The sequence below is a fragment of the Dipodomys ordii genome, unplaced genomic scaffold (assembly GCF_000151885.1).
Source record: "Dipodomys ordii isolate 6190 unplaced genomic scaffold, Dord_2.0 Scaffold176, whole genome shotgun sequence".
NCBI classification, from domain to species: Eukaryota; Metazoa; Chordata; class Mammalia; order Rodentia; family Heteromyidae; genus Dipodomys; species Dipodomys ordii.
This window is the reverse complement of record NW_012267392.1, coordinates 1,806,555-1,828,246: the sequence shown is the minus strand read 5'-3', so window position 1 is coordinate 1,828,246 and position 21,692 is coordinate 1,806,555. Positions and strand designations below refer to the sequence as shown.

Here is a 21,692-nt window from a genome sequence, read left to right as displayed (position 1 = left end):
TCTAAGGGAAGGATTGTTTAGCAAGTTCTACCTCAGGAGTAAAACATTGTTTTACTTCAGAAAGGGCCCGGCCTGGGGCTCTCCCTGGCCCCTCAGGGCCTCCTGGCTTCTTGCTCATTGGCCTACTGCTGCGCATGGTGATCTCTGCTGCCATTAGGAAGTTTTCTGGTTTTTGAGTGTTTTGTTTGGTACCAGTCCTGGGGCTTGAACTCAGGGCCCAGATGCTGTCCCAAGCCTTTTTTCCTCAAGACTAATACTCTACCAACTTGAGCCACAGATCCACTTGCAGCCTTTTTTTTTTTTTTTTGTTGATTAATTGGAGAACAGTTTCACAAGCTTTCCTGCCTGGACTGACTTCAAACCACGATCTCAGCCCCCTGAGGAGCTGGGATTACAGGTGTAAGCCACCAGTGTCTGGTTTCACCATTAGTCTTTTTTTTTTTTTCTCTCCAAGCTTTCCCTGTTCAAATCACTGCATAGCTTCTTTCTTTAAAAAAAAATGAATTTTAGGGCTGGGAAGGTGGCTCAGTGGTAGAGCACTTGCCTTGCATGCTCGAGGCCCTAGGTTCGATTCCTCAGCACCACATAAGAAAAAAGCCGAAAGTGGCACTGTGGCTCAAGTGGTAGAGTGCTAGCCTTGAGCTGAAGAGCTGAGGGACAGCGCCCAGGCCCAGAATTTAGGCCCCATGACCGAACCCCCCCAAAAAAGAATTTTATTGTTATTATAAAGGGGATATACAGAGAGTTTCCATAAGTCAGGTAAAGAGTACATTTCCTTTTGGACAATGTTACTCTTTCCCTCACTCTCTCCCAGTTTTTCTCCCTCCTATCCCCACCCACAAGTTTTTTTTTGTTTTTGGATCCTGTCGTGGGGCCTGAACTCTGGGTCTGGGCACTGTCCCTCAGCTCTTTAGCTCAAGGCTAGTGCTCTACCTCTTGAGCCACAACACCACTTCCGGCTTGTTCTTTTTGCTTATGTGGTGCTGAGGAATCGAACCCAGGGTCTCATGCATGCAAGGCAAGCGCTCTACCACTGAGCCACCTTCCCAGCCCCCCCCCCCCCCCCCCCCCGCCCACAAGTTTTATAGTTCATTTTTCCACATAGTATCTAGAGAGCACCACTGCTGGGTTTGTTCACCCTTTGTCCCTCCATTTCTTAGAAAGAAAGAGCCAAAAGGGATGCCTTTGGGCTCCCAAGGGAAAGCAGGCCTACAGCAAATTCTACCCTGTCTCCCCTCCCCCTACTCAGGTCCCTGATTCCTCAGCTCCCCAGTGGGGACCCAGGAGAAAGACAGTGGTAACTAAGGCATGATGGAAGCAAGACTCAGAGGAGCTAACATCGCTTAAACTGCATTGCCTGGGAGCCACCCTGGGGCCCCTCTGCACCTCAGAACCCTGGATGTACTTGACAGGCACATCCGGTAGTCATGCCCCACTCTGAGCTATATGGGACATGTGCCTGCTTCTTGCCCATGCGCAGGGGCTGAGCGCCAGGGGACGCTGTGTCAAGGACAGGGTGAGCTCAGCTTTGACTCTGCCTCTAATCCCAGCCACATGCAGCTGGCTCTTTCTTCTGCTCCACTCCCTTGTTGCAGATCTCCACCAGGCCTGGGCCCTCACCCTTCTCTCTCAATCTGATCACTTCACAACAGACCACCCAAGCTATTACATCTCCAATGCACAACAGCTCCAGCTGGCTCCAGAGCTGCCAGCACTCCCAAATTCCTAGCTCCCATCCTAAGGGTGGACTCTGGTGCCTGCCAGGCCTCGAGGCCACAGGTGGGGGCTGGTGTGGGGGCAGGGTGCAGATGGTGGTCGTGGCCAGCTGCTTACTTCGAATGCTGAGTTTCTCCCAGGTGCTGTGGTCCAGGCTCTGGTTGAGATACAGAAGGCCTGTGTCCTCCTGGATCCGAATCCAGTCATTCTCATGCAGCCGTGTTCGGTAGGCCCCGTAGAGATGCTGGCCCAGGTGGTAGCTGGGCACCTCATCTGGCGTGTCTCGAAGGGCTTGGACGTAGAGCAGGGGTGTGCCAGCGGGCTGGTCCAGGTACAGCCTTTCCCAGTAAGCATCTCTGGAGAAGTAGAGGCCTAGAGGGGCTGTGGAGGCAGACCAAATCACCATTAAAATTCCAAGCTGGGTGTTGAGGACCCATGCCTAATATCCTTGCTACTCAGGAGGCTGAGATCTAAGGACTGAAATTCGAGGCCAGCCCAGGCAGGAAAATTTGTGAGACTCTTATCTCTAATAAACCACCAGAAAACTAGAAGTGGTGCTATGGTTCAAAGTGGTAGAGCACAGCCTTGAGCAGACTTGCTCTGGGACAGTATCCAGGCCCTGAGTTCAAGCCCCATGACAGACCAAAAATAAAAAGGGTCTCAGACTTTCCTGCCTGAGCTGGCTTTGAACTGCAATACTCAGATCTCGGCTTCCTTAGTAGCTAGGATTGCAGGCAGAAGCCACTGGTGCTCAGGTAATTAAAAAAAGGGGGGGCTGTGTGTTTGTGTGTGTGTGTGTGTGTGAATAGTTAAAAGTGATTAAAAACTCCAGGTTAACTCTGAGGTCTGGCCTAATTCCCTTTTGTTCAGTGGGTTCCCAGGGACTCTGCTTTCCTCATGGCTGCTCTGCCGGTGCCTGGCAGGAGTTGAGTGTGTGCTGACAGGTGTGTAGGGGCGGGGGTGGGGGGGGTGGGTATGTGTGGAAAATAAGCAGGTGTCTATTTGATGAAGGTGAAGCAAGCAAGAAGATATTTTGGGTCCAAATGTGAGGTGTCTCTCCAGGGAAACTGCACAGACAGCTCAACAGGGAAGCCATCCTGGAAGAAAGGGCCAACCATGCAGAGGAGAGTACAGACTGATGGGCAAAAGGTAGCCTGGGCAGAGTCCAACAATGGGGGAATGACATCCATGGAAAGCCCCTTCCTCTGTGGAAGGATCTAGAAGCATCTGGAAATGTCAGTAGGGGGTTTGAGGATGGAGGGGTAGAGCCAGGACCTCTGATTTAGAACCACCCAAAGTATCACACTGGGACAGACAGCTACAGGGATCCCTGGTGGGGGCAATGGGGAGGGAAGGCTGGGCCAGGCCAGTCCCCCGTTAGGCCCACCCATGGGCCATGGTAGGAGCTGCCCACACTGGGGTGGCACTTGACCACGCCATCTTTGGACTGGGCACCTCCAGGGCTGCGCCAGTCCCTGAGGGCCTTGGGACCAGTCCCTGGCTGCTCCCTGGCACAGGCAGCTGATGACATCGGGCTACTGGACATGAAGTATCCCCTCCTTGCCCAACTGGGACTTTTTTCCCAGGAGACACCCTAACATAGCCCCACACATATTGAGATCCAAAGATGGCCTTTGTGAGGTGACTTGAGATCACCTTGGGGGGGGAGGGGAGGGGGGAGGGACACTGATACTACCATGGGTCCTGATGGCTGTGTCCCTTTCATGATGCATGGCTGCAGAGTAGCCACAGACCCTCCCGGGCCACACATCTGACACCAGCATTGGCCTTGGGGTCACTCTGCTTAGTATCTACTTTGAGTCAAGGGCCCCATGTACCATCCTCCTTGAGGTATAAGGCTAGGCTAAGGGCTCTCTGGCCCATGGAGAAGTGGTGGCCTCTGAGACAGCCAGGTAGGGATGCCAGGCCAAGTACCATGCCAGGTCCCTGGCCAGCCTCTTCCTCACCGCACATGGGGTCATACAGGGTCACATGGGGTCACATGGGATCACTGTCTTCACGGTGAACCCATGAGAGGTGACAGTCACAGGCATGCCCCTAGGGGAGTCTGCTTCTGTAAATGACAGCTCTGCCATAGTTCTATCACCTGAGGCCTTGCACTCTGACCCAGGTCCTCTCAGATGGAATCAGCTGCCCTTGGCTGGGGGGCCATGTGACAGTACCTGTGCAGAGGATGCCCAGCTCGAACATGGGAACTATTCCAGCCTGGAAACCTGGTGGCTCAAGCCTGTCAGTCTAGAGACTGAGGAGGCTGAGATCTGATGATCCAAGTTCGAAGCTAGCCCAGGCAGAAAATTCCTTGAGACACTTATCTCCAATTAATCACCCAAAAGCTGCGAGTGGAGCTGTGGCTCAAGGGGTAGAGCACTAGCCTTGAACAAAAGAAGCTCAGGGACAATGCCCAGACCCTGAGTTCAAGCCCCAGGACAGGCACAAAAGCAAAAATCAAAGAACTAAAAAACAAAAGGCAAAACCCGAGTCTCCTTTCAGTGGTGTAGGCTTGTCTTCTGGGGTGGGTAGGAGAGGCCACAACACAAAGACCCCATGTGAAGAGTGAGTCCTCCTGGCCCCCCACAGCCAGGCCCTTATAGGATTACATGGGCCCCAGAAGGAATTTATGGGCAAGAATAATTGTGAACCCAGAGTCTTAAATGCACTTAAAATACATCCCAGGTGGTCCCCATGGCCCGCACTGTCGCTGGGAAACTCCTCCTTCATGTCCCAGACACTTCTAGTTAAAAACATATGCTCCAAGGGGGGCGGGGGCTGGAGAGGTGGGCAGAGCGCCCTGCTACCACTGACTTGAAATTCGGCACCATTTCAGAAACACAGGGTTGCACAAATGATGCTGCCAGTGGCACATTTGAAAATGCTATTTGGTGAGAAAGAGATGGCGAGGGGCAGGCGAAGGGAGAGTCCCAGGGTCCCGACTGGCCACTCACCCCTCACAGTGGCCACCCTTGTGCTTGGAAGGGCCACCTATGTGTGACAGCCAACCCCACCTCCTTGACCAGATCAGCAGCAGGATTCAAAGAGCCTAGCTGGTAGCTCATGGCTGTAATCTTAGCTACTCAAGAAGCTGATATCTGAGGATGGAGGTTTGAGGCCAGCCTGGGCTGGAATGTCTGTGAGACACGGCCCCCCCCCCCCCCCCGTGGATCATGGGGCTTTAACTCTGGGCCTGGGCTGTGTCTCTCAGCTCTTCAGCTAAGTGCTAGCACTCTTACCACTTGAGCCACAGCGCCACTTCTGGTTTTCTGGTGGTTTATGAGTCACATGGACTTTCCTGCCTGGCTTTGAATTGTGATCCTCAGACTCAGCCTCCTGAGTAGCTAGGATTATAGGCATGAGCCAGTGAGCCACCGGCACCCAGCTCTGTGAGACTCTTGTCTCCAGTTAACCATCCAAATAAAGCCAGAAGTGGGGCTGTGGCTCAAGTGATAAAGCACTAGCCTTGAGCAGAAAGGCTCAAGGACAGTACCTAGGCCCTGAGTTCAAACTCCAGGACTGGCACACCAAAACAAGCCTTTCATACCCCAGGCCTGGCTGCTAAGTGCTGACAGAATTCTGTTCATGCCTCAGCTAAACCAGAAGGATCGCTAAGTACTACCTACCGAATGTGCCCTGTGGGCCTGCTAACTGCCTCGGCATGGGCAGGCACACCAACCCTGTATGTGCACAACACAATGTCCCAAACCTGTTATTACATGGAAACATCCCAGGATCCTTCACGACTGTCCATGACATAGCTGGGTATGCAAGAGATAGCGGGTCAAGACCCTGTTTTGCTCCTACCATGGTCCTCACCCAGGATGTGTGTGCTTTCCCAGATTCTTTTGGTGCCAGTCCTGAGGCTGGAACTCAGGGCCTTATTAAACTATTGCTTGGCTTTTTTTCCACCTAAAGTTGGTGCTATAGCATTTAAGCCACACTTCCTTTCCAGCTTTCTGCTGGTTAACTAGAGATAAGAGTCTCACAGACTTCATTTCAGGGGCTGGCTTTGAATTGTGATCCTCAAATCTCAGCTGTTTGAGTAGCTGGGATTACAGGCATGAGCCATGAAACTCAGCACTGCATATCCATTTTCTCACACAAACAACTACATCCCTCACCTCAGGCTCACACTGGCCATTACACACCAGTGCACATCTGCTCACATTCATGACTTCTTGCATACTCAATAAAGATTCATTAAGCATGGTTCTAACCCTGTGATTCTCCAGCCTTCCTTGAGCTACCAGGCCTAGGGGCTCTGTCCACATGGCTCATGTGGGGCCCTCTGACCTCTCCCAAGCAATCTGGAATAGACTCTTCCAGGTCCTGCCCTCAATTCCTGTCAGCCACTGGTCACCCTTAACCACTGTGAGGTCAAACACAGAACATGAACACCGGGCACAGAAACCCAAACTGACCTGGACAAGTCAAAAATGTCTTCAAGCTGGGTGCCAGTGGCTTATGCCTGTAATCCTAGCTACTCAGGAGGCTGTGATCTGCAGATCTCAGTTCAAAGCCAAACAGGGCAGGAAAGTCGGTGAGACTCTATCTCCAGTTAACTACCAAAAAATCAGAAGTGGTAGAGTGTTAGCCTTGAGCAAAACAAGCTCAGGGACAGTGCTCAGGCCCTGAGTTCAAGCCCAACAACCACTACCAACAAAAAAAGTGCCCAGGACAATTCTGTGACAATTGGATTTTTTTTCCTCCCAAGAGAGGGGAAAAAAAGTCATAAGAAAAGTGTACTCAAGAACTCTGTAGAGTTAGAAACCATCCCGAGCATGCAGACAGGTAGGTGTGCCTGTAGTATCGCTCATGGGGCCAGCCCCACTTCTCCCTTGATGAGTGGCAGATGATAGAGATGACAGTTTTATTATGGCCCGGCAGGAAATCCTTAGCAGATGATTCTGTGTGTGTGTGTGTGTGTGTGTGTGTGTGTGTGTGTGTGTGTGTGTGAGAGAGAGAGAGAGAGAGAGAGAGAGAGAGAGACAGAGACAGAGACAGAGAGACAGAGAGAGAGACAGAGAGATAGAGACAGAGAGACAGAGACAAAGAGACAGAGAGAGAGAAACAGAGAGATAGAGAGACAGAGAGAATGTATGTACTGGGACTTCTTGGTAGGTTTGAGATTATTTTCATTCAAGGCTGGCATTCTGCTACTGAAATTATGGCTCTTCTTCCAGCTTTTTTGCTGTTTAATTGCAGATAAGAGTCTCAAGGACTTCCCTGTTCAGGCTAGCTTTGAATCTGGATCCTCAGCTCTCAGCCTCCTGAATAAGCTAGGATTCCAGGCCTGAGCTTGTCTTCACTCTTGATAAAGCCAGCAGCCTGCACTGAGTTAACAGGTCCCAGGCTGGGAGCAAAACCACTCACTTGTATCTCAGGAAAAGATTTAGCAACAATGAGCAGTGTGACCAGTTGTGACCTGCCTCTCCCTCCCCCTCCCCCAGCCTTCCCCATGCTCATCTAGCCCAGGCTTCTTTTGCACCAGATTGTAATCTAATTTTACTTGAGGAAAATAACAAACAAAACCCAACAGCAACAAAAACCAAAACCAAGAAGGTAGGGGTCAAGGTAAGGCTCTATTATAAATCACAAATTTAGAGTAAAGATTTCAGATTAAAATGTATATATATATATTATATTGTGAAAAAAGAGATGCAATAAGAACATGACCACAGTAAATATTTCTGTTTTGTTTTGGGGGCTTGAACTCAGGGCCTGAGTGTTGTCCCTATGCTTTTGTGCTCAAGGCTAGCACTCTACCACTTGAGCCACTGCTCCACTTTTGGCTGGTTTTAGTGGTTAACTGGAAATAAGAGTATCCTGAACTTTCCTACCTAGGCTGGCTTCTAACCATGATCCTCAGACCTCAGCCTCCTGAGTAGCTAGGATTCCAGGTGTGAGCCCCCGGCCCCAACCACAGTAAATATTTTTTTTCATATTTTTTATATTTTTAAATCTTATTGTAAAGATGCTATGCAGAGGGGTTACAGTTACATGAGTAAGGGAATGAGTACATTTCTTGTGGAGCATAGTTACCCCCTCCTTTGTTGTTCTCCCTCTATCCCTTCCCTCCCTCACCCCCTCCCTTCTCCCCCCACCAGTCCCCAGAGTTGTAAAGTTCATTTCCAATATAGTGTCTTGTGAGTATCATTGTTGCAATGGAACATCCTGTGTCCTTGTTTCAGTGTTCGTTATTCTCCTTCCCCTTCCCCAAATTAGAAAAATGTATATATACAAGATGCAGGGTACCAAAATCAGTTACAGTAACAACAGGAAATATACTATAAGGGGAAGAACTTACAAAAGAAACAAAAGTGGTAGGGACTAGGTGAAGAGCTGAGGGACAGTGCCCAGGCCCGGAGTTCAGGCCCCACGACCGGACCCTCCCCTCTCAAAAAAAAAAAAGAAATAAAAGAAAAATCACACAGTACATTAAAAACAATAACAACAAAGAAAGACCTCTTGTGCTCATATACAGCAAATATTTCTAAGTGTACATCCATATACTATGCAACTACTATGACCATCTACCCTAAAGATTCCCTACACCCTGTAAAGTTGAAACTCTGCCCCCAGTAAATGTCAGCTTTAGCTGGGTGCTGGTGATCATGCCTGCAATCCTAACTACATCAGCACTGCTCTACCACATTATTTTAAGGACCTCACACTGATCAAACCACTAAATGAACACAGCCCTCAGCAGTAGAGACAGCAAGATTCTGGTCTCACAGAGTGGTAAACCAAGGCAAATACAGTGAGCTAGGATTTAGAGCAGAGTCTAACCTGCCTCCTTTGCTCTGCCATCACCACACAGAGAAGCCAGGACACTGAGATCTGGGACTCAGAAGATGGCTGCTCTGTCTAGAGGCATCAAGGCTGAAGCCCATGGCACCTTGGTCCTGTTATATTGGGGTGCCCCGTGCAGCAGGCTGAGACCTGAGAGAGTGAGCTCCAGAGCCAAGGGGGACTGGTGACCCCACATGCAGCCATCAGCAGGCTGCGTGGGTGGCCACGCCATTCCCCGCAAGGCCTTCATCCCCCGGGGAAGAAATTAATTGTAACCTAATTGGCAGTTGCCTTGCCTGAAAACCGGAAGGAAGCGTGGCCAGGCTGGTGATTAAGCTGGCAGCAGCTGGCAATCACAGTTGGGTGTGAGCGTACCCATTATCTCTGGAGGCTGCTGAAGCTGGGGCTTGGCAGAGGTGGGGTACAGTTGGTGGCCTCAAGGCCAAACCTGGGAACTGTGCCCCTCAGAGCAGGAGGCCGGGTTTGTGTGCATAGGACACAAATCTGAGTGCTAGCTCCCCCAATGCCCAGTTACTCCCCAAACTTAGATGTGTCCTCCCTTATCCCCTGACCCCTGACCCCTGACCCTGCCTTGGAGGGCTACATGGTGACGTGGTGTCAGGTGGGCAGGCCCTGACCATGCTCTATCATGAGTGAGAGAGATCAACTCTGCGACTCAGTTTCCCAGTTTCATAATGGAAGGTGATATCTGTTCCATGGAAGGTCAGATGTGAAGACAACTCCAGTGTGTGTATGTGTGTGTTTGTGTATGTGTGTGTGTGTGAGAGAGAGGGAAGAGAGAGAGAGAATATTCTGAGATCTAAAACTCAGGGTCTAGGCTCTGTCCCTGAGCTTATTTTGCTAAAAAAACAAGACAGAAACAAAAACCAAGCCAAGCAAAAGCATGAGATCCTGAGTTCAAGGCTCAGTACCAGCATATGCACACCAAAAACATAAAAAATATGTATCTCTGCATGCCCCCTCAGCCTGCCTGGCACAGCTGGGCCTGGCAGTGACCTGGGACAGCTCTTCAGCTGAGGGCAGGCAGCTGGGAAGTCAGATTCGCACGGCAAAGAGAATGACAGCCTGGGCCTCCTAGAGCTGAAGGAGACCTTTTCCAGAGGTGGGGGGTAGAGGGAAGACAAGGAAGGGGGACGGGAAGAGAAAAGGGAAGGGAGAAGGCGAGGAGAGGGAAAGGGGGAGAAAAAGAAGAGAGGGAGAAAAGGGGGAGGAGGAAGGAGAGGAAAAGGATGAGGAATAGGGAGAGAGGGAAGGAGAGGTAAAGGGGAGGAAGAGGGGGAGGGGGAATGGAGAAGGGGAGAACAAAAGGGAGCAATGGTAAAAGGGAGGGGAGGAGAAGGGAGAGGGGACGGGGGAGGAGCTGTTAGCTTTCCAGAGAACAAGTTCTGGTCCCACACACACCTGGGTCCAGGTGAGCCAGTCTATGGAGCCAGAGATGATGAGGCCCAAGTGCACGCACCCCACCCCCAGCCTTCACCAACAGGGAGAAAGCCTGGAGCCTGAACCCACAGGTATAATTCCTACCAGACAGGAGGGAAGAATGACCAAGCTATGTCCTTGGAGCTGACCTTGCTAGCGCGACCTTTGGGTTTGGGCTTCTCGAGGTCTGCTGCCCAGCTGCAGAAGGGAGCAAGGCTTCTTTCCTGGGCTTGCCCTGGGGCCAACCTGGGAACAACCCCTCCAACAGTCAGATCCACTGGCCCTCAGAGCCCTCTCCATGGTACCAGCCTCCAGAGTGGGACCGAGGAGGCAGGCACAGGGCCTCAGTCAGGACACCACAGCAGCAGTTAGTGTAATCAACTGAGACAAGATCCGCCTATTTTTTATCCTCTAGACTGAGGGTGATGAGGGGCAGCCCTATTCAAGGCTGCTTTGTATGTGTACGTTGGTGGGGTGGTGGAGACTCTGTTTCCACATAAGGATGTCATGTCTGGTTAAATATGGCAAAAGGAATGGGAAATACTTTGCATGCGTGCGTGCGTGCGTGCGTGCGTGCGTGCGTGCGTGTGTGTGTGTGTGTGTGTGTGTGTGTGTGCAGGTCCTGGAATTTGAACTCAGGGCCCGGGTGCTGTCCCTGAGCTTTTAGACTCAAGGTTGGCCCTTTATCACTTGAGCCACAACTCCACAGCTCCACTTCTGGCTTTTGTTGTTGTGGTTGTTGTTGTTTATTGGAGATAAGAGTCTCAAGAACCTTCTGCTCAAACTGGCTTCAAACTGAAATCCTGAGTAGCTAGGATTACAGGCCTGAGCCACCAGTGGTGTTGGATTGAAAACACTATTCCAAAGATTGGCATTGAAAAAGGTTCTCAGTTAATTCTAGCACTAGATCACTAGTCCTTAAAAAAATATGCAAACCAAAACCACAATGAGCTTATAACTCTGTATCTACTAGATTTTTTTCAACACAAGGCCCTCCCCTAGCAGAAAATAACAAGTGTCAGACAGGAAGAGGATAAATGGTAACCTTGGCACATAGCTGAAGGAAATCTAAGATCCTACTGCTTATCTTGATCAGTTAGTTGTTCAAACTCCAAAATAGAACTCTAACACTTTCATTCCTAGATATTTATGTCTAAAGGAACTAGAAACAAAGTCTTAAAACAATAACAACATTGTTCCTAATAGTATCACAAAATAGCAAACACCCACCCCTTCCACCAACAGATGAGTAGATCCATACAAAAGGAATATTACTTACCCTCCCCCCTCCACACACAAAATGATATGCTTACAACTTGCTGCAAAGTGAATGAACTCTCAAAACTTTCTATTGAGAGAAAGAAATCAGATAGCAGTGGTCCATTCAAATGAAATGGTGCAAATAGGCAAATTCACAAAGACAGAAACAGACTGGTGGTTAGTTATCAGGAGCAAGGAGAGAAGGCAACAGGAAAATTGTTTCATGAGTTAGGGATGCCCTTTTGGGTGATGGGAAAGAACTGCACAGAGGTGTTGCCTGGGCACCACTGAATGAATAGACCATATGCACCATTCACTGAAAAACCATTAATGTTAGCTGGGTGTTGGTGGCTCACACCTGTAATTCTAGCTACTCAAGAGGCTGAAATCTGAGGATCACAGTTCAAAACCAATCCAAGGAAGAAAGCCTAACCAGCAAAAAGCCAGAAGTGGAGCTGTGGCTTAAGTGACAGATTGCTAGCCTTAAGCCAAAAGCTAAAGGACATTGTTCAAGCCCAGTATTAGCTAAATAAATAAATAAAGTTAATCTTATATGAATCTTACCTTAAAGATAGGAAGATAGATAGATGGATAGATAGACAGACAGACAGATAGGCAGATAGATTCATGAATACATACCTACCTACATATGGTGGGTGGGTGGATGGATAGATTGACCAATCAGTGAGTAAAGAAAGAAATCATAATAATGTGTCACCCACTGGGCCTAGTATAGAAAAACTATTGTGTTGACCAGGACAAGGGGAGAGAAGCACATTTGAGAAAGCTGTTGAGCAGGGTCCAAAGTCTGAAGATCCCAGAGAAATATGCACAGGTCCACAGCAGCCCGTGTGCCCCGCCCCTGAGTTCTCTCAATACCTGGTCTGCCCTGCAGGGGGAAGGGTCTGTGATAGAATCTGCTTTGCAGGGCTTGGGCAGGGCCCTAGCAATTCTAGGCAGAGCTCTGCATCCACCGGGGCTGACAGGAGGCAGCCACTCCCCAGGCCAGGACAACACGCCAAGCTGGGCCGTAAGAGCCATAACAATGTACTGTTATTAAGTCACTGAGTCTGGGCTGAGTGTGTCTTACTAAGCCCAGCCTAGGCTGGGTGGGGATAAAGCAGAGGGGATGCACTAGGCCAGGAATTAAGAATTGTTATAGCTGGGATTGGAAGCATAAAGAGCAAAAGTGTCAGACACTGAGTTTGAGTCCTGGTCTTAGAAAAACAAAAATTGTTAAAGCAATGTTAAAATATCATTAATGTTAATAAAGAAGTCACTATTGTAAGCTTTTCTTTCATGTTTGTCATTCATTTTTTTATTATTGTTGTTGCTGTTATTATTATTGGGTTTTGTTTTTTTTTTTGGCCAGTCCTGGGGCTTAGAATTAGGGCCTGGGCACTGTCCCTGAGCTTCTTTCGCTCAAGGCTAGCACTCTACCCACTCGAGCCATAGCGCCACTTATGTGGTACTGAGGAATGGAACCCAGGGCTTCATGCATGCTAGGCAAGCACTCTACCACTGAGCCACATTCCCAGCACCAAATTATTATTATTTATTTATTTATTTTTCCAATACTAGGGCTTGAACTCAGGACTTGGGCTTGTGTTTTGCATTTAAGGCTAGTGCTTTACCACTTGTGCCACAGATCCACTTCTTGCTTTTTGCTGGTTAATTGCAGACATCTTACAGGCGTTCCTGCTCAGGCTGGTTTTGAACAACTCAGTCCTCAAATCTCAGCCTCCTGAATTGTTAGGATAACAGAATTAAGACACCAGCACCTGGTTTATTTTTCTTTCAAATGTGTTGAGATTTGGAAATTTAACTCCTGTGTTTACCACTATGAGAACTTTCCCCTGGCTGCGTGGAGTGAAAACCTAGTTCTAAGCAGGCAGTTGGAGTGTCCTCATGCTAATGCCCTACCTGCCATTTTGTATCCTGCAAACACTGACCCCTGCAAGCATCTGCTACCACACTTCTTTTTTACCACCACAAACTTGCAAATTCTCTGTGATCCTATGGCCATGTCTATCCAGAGCAGACAGGAAGAATTTCCTATCTGAAAGCCTTGAGTCTGTCACGGCTGGTGACATGAGAGGCTGCCATAATTGGTAAGACAACTTTGTCACACTTCCTGGCTGTCTAGGCAAAGCTGCTCAGGTCATTTGGTGAGTAGCCAGGAGATACACACCCTTCTGTGCTGTTCCTGGGGTTGGGAAAGAAGCTCTAGTCAAGGCTTCTTACATTTGATTTTTATCATTAGTTCAGCTGCAGAGGCCTAGGGCACACAAGAAGTGGAGCCCGTGACAATGGAAATAAGCGCTGTGGGGATGTAGACGCTGCTTGTCAGCTCCCACAACTGGAAGGGTCACTAGTGGGAGGGGCCTCAGGGCCAATCCAGGCCCTCAATCAAGTGACAGGCAAAATGAAACAGACATTAGCCAATTCGGAAGGAGCTTCCTACTAGCTAGGAAAACCCTGCCTGAGCCTTCAAAGTGTAACACTTCCCACCCAGGTCTAGATCTCAAGATACAGATTTACAGCTGCCAGTCATCCCAGGCCCAACCCACACCATCACCCAAGGCACAGGAGCTGAGACACTGGGGGTGTCACCTGCTGCTGCCTGCAGTCACCTGCTGACACTACTTTCCAAAACCTACCCAAGGCCAGAAAAACTGGAGCAGCTACTTCTGGCCTACCCATCATTTTTATCAGGGTGGACAGAGGAGAAGGACCTAGCCAGCCTGTGACACAACGCTAGGGAAGAAAGGATATGGAGAGTTTCTCAGACTAGACTTCTCAAGGCTCTGTAAATCATGTTTGTGGACCCATTGCATGAGTCTCTGGCAAAGGTAACTGACAGCTACCTCCCTGGCTAGGCCTTAAGCCAGGCAGAGCCCTCATGACATTACCCTGTCATGAAGTATACATTAACCCTATTTTTCCCAGATGAGAAGGGTTATATCTAAAGTCAAGGCTAGTGCTCTACCACTTTGAGCCACAGCTCCACTTCCAGTTTTCAGGTAGTTCATTGGAAATTAGAGTCTTACGGACTTTCTTGTCTGGGTTGGCTTTGAACCACAATCCTCAGAACTCAGCCTGAGAAGATAGGATGACAGGTGTGAGCCAACAGCGCCTGGCAGATCCCTCACTTCTGAGACACAGCAAATGCCCACAGGCAATGGTAGAGGAATAGAAGGAGGTGTGGGCAATACAAAACCCCTGAATCACCCAGGACCAGCTCCCCACTTGTGGTTTTGCTGGCTTCATTAGTAGTAAGAGTTTATGAATAAGCTGGGTGTTTGTGGCTCAGGCTTATAATCCTAGCTACCCAAGGAGGCTGAGATATGAGGATTATGGTTCAAAGCCAGCCTGGACTGAAAAGTCCATAAGACTCATCTTTAATTAGCCAGAAGTGGAGCTAAAAGAGGTAGAGCCTTGAGAAAAAGAGCTCAGGGACAGCTCCCAGGCCCTGAGTTCAAGCCCCATGACAGACAAAAAAAAATGTTTTTCAGAAATAGCTAGGTTTTGGCGGTTCATGCCTATATTCCTAGCTACTCAGGAGACTGAAATCTGAGGACCCTGGTTCAAAGCCAGCCCTGCAGGAAAGTCCGTGAGCCTCTTATCTCTAATGAACCACCAAATGCTGGAAGTGGAGCAGTGGGTCAAGTGGTAGAGTGCCACCTTGAGTGAAAAGGCTAAGGGACAATGACAGGCCCTGAATTTAAATCACAGCGCACATGCATGCACACACGTACACACACACACACTCATCAGTCAGCCCACAAGGAACACACACACCTGTCCAGGTGCGCAGATGGCCTTTTTGCAATATGACTTGGATGGCTCTACTTTGTGGAGCCACAATGAGGCAAAAGCAAACAGAAATATTTGCCTGGGGCTGGCCACCTGCTCCCCTGCAGGCCCTGTGGTGCCCAACCAACTCACCTTCAAGATTCCCCTCAGTGCCACCTGCCCCCCAGTTGGCCTCCTAGGGCATACTGGCTCCCACAGGGGCCATGCTGCAGGAACAACAGCAGCATGAGGCTTCATCACGTCCTAGAGTCTCACAGTAGACAGTTCGAGGATCAACTAGGACCACCTGGCTTCACAGCCTCCAGCCTGGCAAGGAGAGGGGAGGGGTCCACGAGGGCACCCCCTCCTGCACCCAGTCAGCTGCAAGGCTGGAGTTCCATGGGGGGTGGGGTGAGCACTTAGTCCATAGTAGCTTGCGGTGTCCCGAGGCCTGTCCTCCAATGACTGTGGAGGGAAGCGGCAACCTGCCTCAGTTCCTGCAGCCTAGGCCTCCTCTGGATGCTGCCCTGGGGTCAGGGGAATGGGTAGGTGGGCCAGGGAGCCCTGGAACCTTCTTACTCCTTCCAGCCCATTCACACTCAGTATTATGACCCCAGAGAAACGTAAGCACTTGAACTCTGAGTCTACTCAGTTGTTTGTGGGTGACAGCACATGTGAATTCCATAGCTGCTTCCCAGGAAGCACGTCCATATTAGCACAGAGGACAGCCTTCATGGAGCAGGGAGATAGGAACCATGCACCGCTGTCTGCTGTAAACTCAATCTGAAATCTCCCTCCCTTCCTCCCTCCCCTCCTCCCTCCCACCGCGTTAACTGCTTAGTAATTTTTTTCCTGCTCATCTCTCCCAACCAAGTGACATTTGAGAGCCATTCTGTGGTCTCCCCAAGGGCACTGGCAGCCCAAGAGAAGCCCCCTGACAGCAGGTGTTCCCCCTCCCCAGGGAACATCCATCAATCTTGGTTACAATGAAGTCATTCATGTAACAGGGGAAATGCCTGAGAAGGGAATACAAGCAGAGATGGAGAAGGAGGCTTGAATGGAGATCCCTGGCAGGCAGGAGGCAGGGCAAGCCATGATGCAGTCCCCAAGATGGCCTCCAGGGGGAACGTGGCCGCCTGCCCACTTCCTTCCTGGAAGGAAGTATATGTAAGAGGAGGCTGCCAGCCTCTTCCAACTTCTATCTCTGTACCAATGGGTACCTTCTTCTCTCAGCCTGTCCCAGATCCCTGATGAGGAGGGTCTTGCTTGGAGAAGATAACACTTGCATTCAGACTCCTGCAGCCCATTTTGTACCCTGTACCCCACTCCTCAGCACAGCAGCTCTGGCTGATGCTAAGTACATTGGCAAGCAAACACTGGGGACAGGGGGCACCCAGATGTACCAACCCAACACAGGAGGTCTTTGCCCAGAGCAACCATGCCCCTTTTTCCTAGTCCTGCTCTGACAGGACCAAGCCGAGGGCCAGTTCCTAGCCCATAGAACTTCCATATACCAATGCAACCATGTCCCACAGAGACTGAGGGGCTCCTGCCTTCTTGTTTGTGGGTGACAGCACATGCTAATTCCATGCCCGGGTGCCCGGAGTTTCCTGTGGTGGACAGGCAGGTTCTGTGTCACCATTTCCCTTATGGGGGTCCCCCCTCTTGAGCCCACTCATCATTCCCATCACCCAAGGCTCAGAAAAAAGGCTTGCTGAGAGCTAGGAGTGGTGAGATCAGATCTCTAAGTTCCCATGGACTCCAGAGTGTATAGGCTTGGAGAGCCTCAGTTTCCTCATCTGGGAAATTGCAAGGAGGGACCACCAACCTCACTGGGTTTATCAGGACATGAAGTCATCTGGTCAGCAGGCAGCTGACCAGGGACCAGCATGTTGGGATCCCCCCCCCCCCACATCCACTGTCCCAATGAGATGGTTGTGGTTCCCTTCTGCCTTGTCCAAGTAAAGACAAGAGGACCTAGAGCTTGGGCCTCTGTCAGGCTTTGGGGGCCAGAGGATAGGGGAAGCAGGAAGCTTTGTGGCTCCCTTTGTCTATTGGCATCTCAGTCTCCATTTCAACAGATACTAGAAGTTTCAATTAGTTTCCTCCTCCCCGCTGAAAGGCCATTAGTGACCCATTAGGTGGATGTAGTGTGTTTTCTTCACACCACCCAGGAAACTGTGATTTACTTAACTCATCCCTAAAGCCATTCTGCAGAAGAAAAGCAATCTAGTGAATGGGCTCAGTAACTTTCTTATTCCTTCTTTTTTTCCTTTTTTTTCTTTCTCCTTCTCCTCCTCTTCCATGTGTGTGTGTGTGTGAGAGAGAGAGAGAGAGAGAGAGAGAGAGAGAGAGAGTGTGTGTGTGTGTGTGTTCTGGGCCTTGAACTCAGGTCTGGGTATTGTTCCTTAGCTTCTTTTGCACAAGGATGGCACTCTACTACTTAAGCCACAACCCCACTTCTGGCATTTTAGTGGTTAATTGGAGAAAAATAAGACTCTCACAGCATTCCTGTCCAATTTAGCTAGGAATCATGATTCTCATATCTCAACCACTTGAGTGGATAAGATTATAGGCATGAACCAAGGTACCAATTAAGTTCCTCATTTTCTGCTTGCTCACACATACTACTTTCAAGAGCCTATCAGCTGGTCCAGCCAGACTGAGAAGTGCAGTAGCTCTTGGAGACAGGGCAGGGGTGGGTAAGGTGGTGAGTGTGGGTGGGGAACTTCAGTGGCTGCCAAGAAGAGACAGGGCAGGGCCGAGGGGTTCCTGGTGATGAAGACCAAGTCCCCACCACTTCCCAATTTCAGAGAAGTGAGAGGCAGAGGGCAATTAAACAGGTGAAACTCTGTCTCCCTCCCCGCAGGAGATCACTCTAAAGGAAACACCAGCTGGTATAGGCAGCAGTGACTCTGTGCCCCCACAGGACTGTCTGGAGAGGGTCTCTAAAGTGGCATGGTGACATGGTAACAACATACTTTGGGGCTGGGAACACAAGGTCCTGGAGGCCACAGGCAAAGCGGGAAGTTCCTTCCTCGCAGCTAGAGTTGCTGAGTAAAATAGACTCAAAAGCTGGACCAGGCCAGGCCAGGCACTGGTGGTCACACCTGTAATCTTAACTACTCAGGGGGGTGAGATCTAAGGATTGTGAATCAAAACCAGCCCAGACAGACAAATCTAGGAGACCATTATCCTCAAAAGTTGGAAGTGGAGCTGTGGCTCAAGTGGTAGAATGCCAGGTTTTTTTTTTTTTGGTGGGGGGGAAGCCAAGCAAGAGCACAAGGCCCTGAGTTTCAAGCCCTGGTACCGGCACAAAAACAAGAAATCCAGTCCAGAAGAGTCAAGAGTCTCACTCGGAAGTGGCTCAGCCTGGGACACTCAGGGACCCCATGGGACTCAGCATCCTCATCACACAGCGGGGCCTCCTTACTAGAGACCCAGACCCAGGGCAATAGGCCGGGTCACTAGAACGTCATGACCACAAGAGGGCGCTCAAGGCCAAGCTGCCTTTAGTCCTCATGGGGCCCAGTAGCCGCACCCGCTGTATAGCAAAGCAGATCAATGAGGATGGCTTTGGTTGGAACCAACACACCTCTTCAAAAGCCCCAATTTTCTCTTCCCAGATGGCAAGGAATTTCTCCGCCCTAAGTACTACAAGTTATAGTTTCTCGGTTATCCCAGACTTAGGGGAGTGGATGATGAGGTCTTGGCATTCCCTGGATTGGGGATGTTGTAGGTGGTCACCCTACACTGTGGGCCAGGAGTCTCGGCACACAAAGCTATGGAGCTTCTTGCCAAGTGCTCCAAGCCAGGCCACCTGAGCTTGGCTTCTGTGGCCCAGTGGGGCACCCAGATAAGCTCACATTCCCTATTCCTGTTCTTCTGGTGGGTAAGAAAGGGGGTCTCTCCTCAGCCTCTCTGTCATGGACTGGAGGCCCAATCTGCCCCCTTTCCCTTTTCTGTTCGGCTGGGAATTGAGACCCACAGAGGTAGCTTTGGGCAAAGCTGTGACCTCCAAAGTTTCTCCAGGACCTGGGACAAGAGACAGGGTTGAGCATGGCCTTCTTTGATGCCAAGGACAGAGGGGAGAGGAAGCCTTTGTCAGGAGTGGAGGGTGGTCGTCTGGCTCCTTCTCCCTTGAAGGGAAACTTGATGGAATATGACACTAGAGAGCTAATGACAACAATCAGGTCAGGGCTGCTTCCAGGGACTCTAAAATGTGTAATGGGGGGGGGATAGGGTGTCAGCGGTCTCCGGCCTTGGAGCTTCAATCTGTCAGTATATAGGAATGGGGGCAATGCCCAGGCTTTACAAGGCCACATCTCGCCATCTTGCAGCACCTACCCCCATCCCACCTCAAGGGCTCCAAAGTGCTCAGGAAATACCGCCTGGGGCTACGGCGTCGGCCCCAAAAGCCCCTCTGACCAGGCAGAAGTACGCGCGGTTCTGAATTACCTAGGTAGGGCCTCCTTAGACCACAGAGGACTCTGGGGGGAGAAAACCCAAGCTTTTGGTATTGGAAAGATCCGAGGAGAAAACAAAAACAAAACCGCGCAAGCTGTCTTTCATAAAAAGAGCCTCGGAATCTCATCAGCTCGGGCAGGACAGCCGAGCCCGAAGGGAGACACTCGGAAGTGAACCTCCAAAAAGCAAACCAGGGCGCAGCAGTTTTCTGCAGAAATAGAATTCCCCGCGCAAGTGCATACGCTTCCTGGGGCCACTTGACCACAGAGTTCGCTCCCCTCTGCGCCCCAAAGGCGGCCCCAGGTTCGTCCGTTTTGCCCTAGGACGGGCTGAGTCTGGAGAGGAGACCAACCTAGGACGCGCGGCTGCGGCATGAGCTCCGCACATCACCCATCCGTCCATCTGTCCATCCGTGTGCACGTCCGTCCGTCCGGCAGGCCCGCGTCCCGCTGGGGCCGGGGACCCACCCAGCCAGTGGCCGCAGTCTCCTTATCCCCCGCCCAGACCTGGCCATGATCAATCGCACCCCGCTCCGCCAGTGGGACCCCGTTTCTGAGCGCATCCGCTCCGCCGATCGGCGCGCAGCTCGAACTTCGCCCCGAACCCCGCGGCCATGCGCGCCCCGCAAGGCTCACCTTCGCCCAGCAGCGGCAACAGCAGGAGCAACCGCAGCCGGGTGGCTCCGGACGTCGCCTTCGCCATCGCCCGTGGCGCCCGCGGGGGACGCGGGTGTTGGTGACGGTGGGGTGCGGCTCTCAGCCCGGTCGCCCCATGCCCGTCTCGGGGTTGCGGACACTGCGGGTGCGGTGCGTCCGGGCGGGACTTCGGGGCGCGGATTCCCCGCTGCGCGCCCGGATCCGGACTGAGGCGAGGCTGAGCCCACTGCGCCAGAGGAGCGGGCAGGGGCGGGGCCAGGGGAGGGCGGGGTGCGGGAGGGGCGGGGCGGGGCTGGGTGAGGCCCTGGGTGCGGGATGTGCGGAGCCCGCTTGGCTGAGCTTATGGAAGGTAACTCGGTGCGGGTCCCGTAGCCAGGCTGCGCGCACCACCTCTGCTCACGCACACACTTTGTCACCCGGTGCGACTGCTTCGCGGGGTTCCTGCGTTGTGTCCTCCGCCGCGCAGAGACGACCAGGAAAGCCACCCAGGAGGGACACAGGGCCCGGCCAAGCTGCTGTGCCCACAGGCAGCCGACAGTGGGCTGGAACGGGGTGGGGAGGGCGGTGGGAACGCAGCCTCTTCTGGAGCTGGAGGAGGATCATGGCAGGGAGAAAGCCCGCAGGAAGCCCGCATCTAGTTAGGATGTGCCCTCTGCTTGACAAGATGCGGGCTGATGGGTGATTCCCACACTGGCCAGACGATGATAAGACCCGGAAACTGGCTTAGGACACAGATTTTTTTTCTTTTTTTGGTGTTGGTCCTAGGGCTTGAACTCAGGGCCTGGGGGCTGTCCCTGAGCTTTTTTTTTTTTTTTTCTCCAGGCTAGCACTCTACCAACTTGAACCACGCTTCCACTTCTGGCTTAATTGGAGATAAGAGTCTCACAGACTTTCCTGCCCCAGCTAGCTTCTAACCTCCATCTCAGCCTCCTGAGCAGCTAGGATTACAGGTGCCAGCTACCAGCACTCAATTAGAAATGGGAAGTGTTGGGTGAGGTGGGATGTGGGCTCTGGGCCACATCTTTCTGCCCCAGCTGCTCTTTGAGCTCTAGTTTCTCCCTAGGTGCAGAGGAATGAAGGACCAGAGGCCTGTAGACCTTGGGGAGAGCAGGTTGCTTTGTGCATGGCACCCTGCCCTCGGGCCTGGCTGCACTCAGGGCTGCATAAATGATGTGCACATGGACACTGCAGAGATGAAGTCAAACTGAAGTCACTCTGGGCAGGAGAAGCCAAGACAGATGCTTGGCTTGGGCGTGAGCCAGCTGAGATGTCCAGAGCCTGCCTGCTGATGGGTGGACAGCCAGGCCACAGGTCTGCCAGAGAGAGTCCTTGTATTTATGGAGCTGGACTTAGCTAGAGAGGGTTCCCTCGTGGTCTGATAGCCCCATTCCTGAAGATGTCACTTAGGGCTGTGCCCAGAGAAAGGGTTTGAGTTAGAAGAGATGAACGGGAGGAATTTTTGGCTACACAAAAGACTCCCTTAGCTGCTGGCTCCAGGGAGAAGGCAGAGGGAAGAGGGTGGCCTGGTTTTCTTTCTCCCTCCCTCCCTCCCTC

At 51.3% G+C, this 21,692-nt stretch overlaps 1 protein-coding gene across 1 annotated transcript in view; it reads right to left on the bottom strand.

Moving 5' to 3' along the window:
- The window catches only part of Ret (ret proto-oncogene), a 35,399-nt gene extending 32,152 nt beyond the window's left edge, over positions 1-3,247 (bottom strand). The window contains exons 1-2 of the mRNA XM_013033713.1: positions 3,112-3,247; positions 1,834-2,097 (exon numbers count right to left, since the gene is read on the bottom strand). Coding sequence (XP_012889167.1) covers positions 1,834-2,097; positions 3,112-3,247 — 400 coding nt within the window. The remainder of the gene's footprint in view (positions 1-1,833; positions 2,098-3,111) is intronic.
- Positions 3,248-21,692: the final 18,445 nt, after the last annotated feature.